The 7,456-nt window shown below is 37.2% G+C and overlaps 1 protein-coding gene across 1 annotated transcript in view; it reads right to left on the bottom strand.

Annotated features, from left to right (window-relative positions):
* Positions 1-36: 36 nt before the first annotated feature.
* LOC126253024 (probable serine hydrolase) overlaps positions 37-7,456 on the bottom strand; it is a 72,153-nt gene continuing 64,733 nt past the window's right edge. Inside the window, exon 3 of the mRNA XM_049954087.1 lies at positions 37-986. Coding sequence (XP_049810044.1) covers positions 151-986 — 836 coding nt within the window. The 3' untranslated portion in view covers positions 37-150. The remainder of the gene's footprint in view (positions 987-7,456) is intronic.

Genomic DNA, 7,456 nt, shown 5'->3' with positions numbered 1-7,456 from the left:
TACTACAATCTTTGGAACAGAGAAAATGGCTTGCAGTACTGAAACAGATTGTTTTATTTTTACTGTACACAATACATATTATAAAAAAGTTGTTCGTTCATACTGAGTCAAAGAACCAGTTCTTTAGTTTTATAATCCTAAATTCCAATATCATTTTGGTGCCAAAAACTCATTTATAATTGGCGCTACCCTTTCTGGATTATTCAGATGAACATGATGGGTTCCTTCTACAGTTTTATAAACAACTTCTTTTGACGTTTTCTTCAACGTGTTTAGAGTTTCCTCAGTGATATTTTCTGGTTCTAGTTTTAATCCAGGCATGGCTTTGATAAAAAGGACACGACACTTAATTAATGCAGTCATCTCCATTAACTGATGATGTGTCCATCCTAGAAATCTACCTATCTTAAGTCTTTTATCTCTTCTGAAATAGTATTTTCCTTCAGAAGCGGGAATTATTCCTCGCTTCAGTAACACTTCACATGATTCTTTTGTCACAGATTTTGCAATCATTCCTTCATGCAGCCTTTCAATCATTTCTTCATATGTGTAGGAAGGAGTCTCCGCATCATTAAGAGAGACTGTGTCTAAGAATTTGTCCAAATTCTTGGCAAATTTTTTAGGTTCAGTGCTCATGTCAAGTGACCATGGCTTCAAAGCATCTAAGGCTATATGAGAGTCGACCTTGTCAGGAAATGCAGATGCAAAGATGAATCCTTCAGCTGCTCCAAAAGAATGTCCAAGCAGTGATACAGTTTCCCACCCAAAGTATTTCATTATTCTTCGTAAAAATAAAACTGATTCATTTCCATAATACGCAATGCCAGGAGGCAGATGAGAAGATAATCCATGGCCAGGAGTATCGATTGCAAGCACACTTATTGTTGGGTCCAGTAAAGGAATTAGAGTATCCCATGATCCAGCATTATCTTGCCACCCATGTAGAGCAAGGAGCGGTGTTTGGTTTTTTGGTCCCCACCAACGACCTGCCAACAAATAATACACTTTTTTCCTTTCATTGAAGAAAGACGAGAAGCATTAAAGAAGCTATTTTTACATATTCTGCACATTCGTATTTTAGTCAACTTATCACAAAATTCTCTCTAAAAGATATGTAGAAAATAAGGCTTGAATCCAGTCCCAGTTAAATGAGAATTCATAATGCCCCACCAGTAAATCAATTCTAGTCTATAATCAGTTACTGTATAGACAGCTTTGATCCCTTTTACAGTCATTCATCCATTCGTGAATCTCATTATGAAGGACAGCCTTCAGAAATGCGAAACAAGTTACATTATACATTAACAGGCAGGAAAGTCATTGCAGAGTACCAGTGCAAAGTATAGTAATTTTAAGTACAACATCTGCAGAACAGCTGTTAACAATGCTGGTTGACCACAAACAAACATGTTGGTAGGAATTTTTTACAGTGCAGTTTCTGGGAGACACTTTTAATGTAAACGTAAAAGAGGAAGAAGGCAAGCAGATGTATTCAAAATTTTCAACAATATTAAAGGCAGCAGAGAATAGTAATAAAGTGGTCACAGCTAACATTTGCAGATAAGTAATGGACAATAGCTGAAGGAAAAAGATGCCATCAGGAAGTGTTTTAGCAAATAATAGCTTGAGTAGGTTGGAGGTCCAGTACAGAAAATATGACACAGAGGAGTAAAGAGTGTTAGGTTATAGTCTTGTAATGTGTCTGAGTGAATATCAGTAATGCAAGGAGAGATACATGGAAGTTGAAGCAATTCTTATCTGTGACTTTAATAATTTTATCATCACAGTGCTTTACTCTCGAAGAGAGCACTGATCCTCAAATATATAGTCAGTATTTGTGTGTATGCTTTGCTTATGAGGAGAAAGTGAAAAATGTAAACCTGGCATTGAGACTTTTTGTTCCAGTTAAAAAAATTTCACATATTTTTTCATGTTCCTCCTTTTAGGACAACCACTTTGTTGAAAAAAAGTTTCTTGTGATTAGAGCCCACCACTGAAGTATAAATATGAGTCAGTATCTTTACTGAACACTCACAGTTTGCAGTCATAAATATATTTTGTGATGTGAGGATAGGTTGAAATCATAAGGTAGCAACTTGATGAATAGAGTGGATGTTCAAATAATTTTTACTTCTTATCCTTCAAATTTGTCATTGCCAAAGCACTTTCATGAGCAGCTGTATTACTCTCATGAAATATGATTTTTCTCGTGCGGTCCAGATATGTTTCATCTAATTTTCATGAAAAATATGACCCTACTTGAAACTGGTTGCTAGTTTTTTTAACTGTTAAAATGAAAGAGTAGTGTCATTATAAACATTCAGTAACTTTGGTATTTTTGTGCATGTTACACATCAAAAACTAAAATTTTACATTGATAAGGTATTCCAGTTTTACTGCACAGGAAACTGGAAAATGTTATCAATTTCTGAATTTACACAAGAGACGTTTACTAAAATCAGCAGCCATCAATTTCAGCAAAACATGTCTAACATATAATGTAGTTCCCACTTGTATCAAGAGACTTTTCAATAGCATTGGCTATAGATCACCATGTTATATTCACTAGCTTATGAAAACTGTTATTAATAAGGAAATGAGATGTTTATATTTTTAAAAAAAAGACTTAAATAAAAAAAACTAATTGCACCTGATAATAGTCATTTCTTAGCCCAAAACTGGCCGAGAGTATGAAAATAAAAGCCTTACAACGGAAGCGGTGATCTCCATGTCTATTGCAATGCTCCGTTGTGGATGTTCCCTTGAAAACCCAAAAGACTTTTATTTGTGGGAGCATTTGAAAGCTCATGTTTAGAATTGTGGTACAAGATGTAGAGTATCTACATTGTGAAGGGCTGTGATACAATAAGCAATTTTCCAAGGAATGAATTGGCATATCAAGGTTTCAAGGCAATGCTGGTTGATACATGTATCCTTGTTAACAGAGGGCATTTGGAACATTTCATTTAGGAAAGTGTTTCATACTGTGCTGATAACATTCTTTTCCTGTGTGTTTCCCATGATTATCATGTTGAAGAGTTGTAGAAATTGAGCTCTAACATGGAAATAAACTGTTTCCGGACCCATCTCCATATAACATATTTTCTTCCTGTACATATGAGGAATGTTTCCTGACAGTTTGTCTATATCTTTATATTGCACCCTATATATATATATATATATAAAACAAAGATGATGTGACTTATTGAACGAAAGCGCTGAGATATATATATATATAAAACAAAGATGATGTGACTTACTGAACGAAAGCGCTGGCAGGTCGATAGACACACAAAAAAACACAAACACACACACAAAATTCAAGCTTTCGCAACAAACTGTTGCCTCATCAGGAAAGAGGGAAGGAGAGGGAAAGACGAAAGGATGTGGGTTTTGGGGAGAGGATAAGGAGTCATTTCTGCTTGAATTTTGTGTGTGTGTTTGTGTGTCTATCGACCTGCCAGCGCTTTCGTTCGGTAAGTCACATCATCTTTGTTTTTAGATATATTTTTCCCACGTGGAATGTTTCCCTATATATATATATATATATATATATATATATATATATATATATATATATCCACGTGGAATGTTTCCCTCTGTTATATTCATATTATATATATATATATATATATATATATATATATATATATATATATCCACGTGGAATGTTTCCCTCTGTTATATATATATATATATATATATATATATATAACAGAGGGAAACATTCCACGTGGAAAAAATATATCTAAAAAGAAAGATGATGAGACTTACCAAACAAAAGCGCTGGCAGGTCGATAGACACACAAACAAACACAAATATACACACAAAATTCAAGCTTTTGCAACAAACTGTTGCCTCATCAGGAAAGAGGGAAGGAGAGGGAAAGACGAAAGGATGTGGGTTTTAAGGGAGAGGGTAAGGAGTCATTCCAATCCCGGGAGCGGAAAGACTTACCTTAGGGGGAAAAAAGGACAGGTATACACTCGCACGCACACACACACATATCCATCCACACATATACAGACTAGTTCTTTAACACCACTATGGCGACTTGCAAGTGAATGAGGATGAAACAATGATGAAAAACACACAACACCCAGTCATCTCGAGGCGGAGAAAAATCCCTTACCCCGCCGGGAATTGAACCCTGGACCCCGTGCGCAGGAAGCGAGAACGCTACCGCAAGACCATGAGCCACGGACGAGGTAAAGGGTGTCCCTTACTTATCCCTTTTTCTTTTATTACAAATCTTTCTTGTAATATGTGAAAAAATGTGCATCAGATGTTCATACTTTTTGTTTTACGGTAGATCAGATAGTGACGGAGTGCCAAAACAGAAAAAAAAAATTGTGTACAAGTGCACAGACATGGTTGCTCAACTCTACAAAGTTGTCCTACTTCCATTATATTGATAATTTTGTTTATGTTTATTTCACTAAATCACTGTGTGTATGACACTTAGTCACATCTGTCCTTCCATATCAAAAGTCGCTTTAAATAGGAAAAAATGTTTCTGAACAAATGGGGCTTCCCGTTATTTTTACTAATTTGATTTGATTTTTACTGATCCCAGAAATCCTGTTGTACAAGGGTCATTCAGAGTGTAAAGAATGTTTTATTTTAACATGTGACAGCATCCACCCACCATTGCCACCACTGATGACCGACCACTGACCTTAGTACTCATCTGCTTCAGTTTGGCAATAACTATGATCCAATATGGTTGCTTAGTGCTTAGCTGTGTGACAAAATTGATGAACCCATCAAGAGTAAGCTGTGCAGTGTTATCATATTTTCAAATACATAGAAAGTCCAACCCATCAAAATTTATAGACAGGTAGTTCAGGTTTACAGTACTGTGATGAACGAAGCATCAGTTTGGAACTGGTGTATCATTTTTAATAGTGGACAGAAGAATGTTCACAACGAAGATTGCTGGGACTGGCCTCAGCGGTGGTTGATGGGCTCAAAGCAAGGGGTGGTTGATGGGCTCAAAGCAAGGACTGAAACAAAAATTGAAGAAGATGGGTGTTTCACAATTAGTGGACTACTCTCATTCTTTCCAGAAATTTCAAGAATTGTGTTCTATGAGACTGTTCGTGCAGTTCTAGAATATAAAAAAGTGTGTGGCAGGTGGATTCCTTGAATTTCGTCAGATGAGCACAAAACCAAATGATTGGCAGCTGCATTGACATTTCTCAGTCTCTAGGAAAAGAATTGGGATGAATTTTCGAATAACATTGTCACTGGTGATGAGACTTGGGTATCACATTTCATACCAGAAACAAAATGAATGGGATGGCATCATTCGCAGTCCCTATCAAATAAAATTTTCTGTAAAAAATGTTCTTTACTTTCTGAATTGACCCTCATATGACGATACATATGGAAATGGGACAAGTCACAAGGAGCAACAAAACATTTTGTTAGGGGACCCAGACTTGACACATACCTATTTGAAGACCGCACACTGTGATTCTGCAGGGGAGCTAGTTCAGCAGCCCACACGCACAACAGAAATATCTTAGCCCTTGTGGTTATAAACAGGCCGGACCTTAGCAACAGCGTGATTAGTGACTGTATTGTCGTTATAGCAGCTACGGTCATGAAAATTAGTAAATCAGTCAAGAAGTCTAGGAGAGTGTTTCTGCTAGAAAGAGCAGATAAGCAGATGTTAGCATCTCACTTAGACAGTGAAGTGATGTCACTTAGTTCCAGTAAGATGCAAATAGAGGATTTGGAGCAAAGTTTCAACAGATTTTAAATCATGGTCTGGAGAACATTGTGCCTAGTAAAAGGACTGAATACGGAAAAGACCCACTATGATTTACCAATAAAATTTGGTAAGTGCTGAGGAAGCGAAAGCTGTTGTGCTCTTGGTTCAAAAGAGAACACACAAAAGATGACAGCTGAAGGTTGGTTAGGATTTGTGCGTCTGTGAAAAGATCTGTGGATGAATCATACAACAGCTGCCACTGTCATGCCTTAGCGAAAGATCTTGCTGAGGACCTGAGAAAAATTATGGTTATATTTAAAATCGCTAAGTGGGTGTAAGGCTTTCATCCACTGGGTCACAGATTGAACAATCTGGTGTGGCAGTTGAAGATAGCAAAATGAAAGCTGAAGTTTTAAATTTCACATTTAATAAATTGTTCACACAGGAGAATCATTCTCTCTCTCTCTCTCTCTCACACACACACACACACACACACACACATCATTTGACCATGAACAGATTCCTATATGAATGCCATCATAATAGATATCCCTGATAGAGAGAAACAACTGAAAACAGATAAGTTACCAGATCTGGATGGAATCCAGTTCGGTTTTACCAAGAGTACTCTACAGCATTGACCCCTTACTTAGCAAATCTCTCACCTAGTGCAAAGTCCCAAGCAACTGGAGAAAAGTGCCAGTGACTCCTGTATATAAGAATGCTAAAAGAGCAGATTTGCACGTTTACAGACTAATATCCCTAACATTGGTTTGCTGCAGATTCCTTGAACACATTCTCAGTTCAAATACAATACATTATCTTGAAACTGAGAAGCTTATGTCCACAAAACAGCAGAATTTTGGAGAGCATCACTCGTGTGAAGCTCAGCTTGCCCTTTTCTAACATGATATACTATGAACTATGGATAGAGGGCAACTAGCAGATTTCATATTTCTAGATTTCTGGAAAGCATTTGACATGGTACCCCACTGCAGACAGTTAACAAAGATACAAGCTTATCAAGTAGGTTCCCAGATATATAAGTGGTTTAAAGACTCAAGTAATAGAATTCAGTATGTTATCCTCAATGGCAAGTGTTCATGAGAGATAAGTCTATTGTCAGTGGTGCCCCTGGAAATGTAATAAGACCACTATTGCGGTTTTTTCAGCATACACAAATAATGTGACAGACAGGGTGGAAAGCAATCTACAGTTGTTTGCCGACGATACTGTGGTGCACAGGAAGGTGTTGAAGTTAGATGACTGTAGGAGGATACAAGATGACTTTGACATAAATTGCAGTTGGTGTGTTGAATGGCAGCTAGCTCTATATGTTGAAAAACGTAAGTTAATATGGATTAGTAGGAAAAACAAAACCATGATGTTCAGATACAGTTCAATAGTGTCCTGCTTAACATAGTCACATCATTTAAATATCTGGGTGTAATACTGCGAAGTGATATGAAATGGAACAAGCATGTGAGGATTGTGGTAGGGAAGGTCAGTGGTCGACTTCAGTTTATTGGGAGAATTTTGGGAAAGTGTAGTTCATCTCTACAAGAAACCGCATATAGGACACTAGTGCAACCTATCTAGAGCACTGCTCGAGTGTTTGAGATCCATACCAGATCGGATTGAAAGAAGACATCAAAGGTGGGCTGGTGGATTTGTTACCGGTAAGTTCGAAGCGCTCGCAATTGTTACAGAGATGCTTTGGAAACTCAAATGGGTAT

Source organism: Schistocerca nitens, chromosome 4, assembly GCF_023898315.1.
Source record: "Schistocerca nitens isolate TAMUIC-IGC-003100 chromosome 4, iqSchNite1.1, whole genome shotgun sequence".
NCBI classification, from domain to species: domain Eukaryota; kingdom Metazoa; phylum Arthropoda; class Insecta; order Orthoptera; family Acrididae; genus Schistocerca; species Schistocerca nitens.
This window is presented reverse-complemented; position numbering and strand designations above follow the sequence as displayed.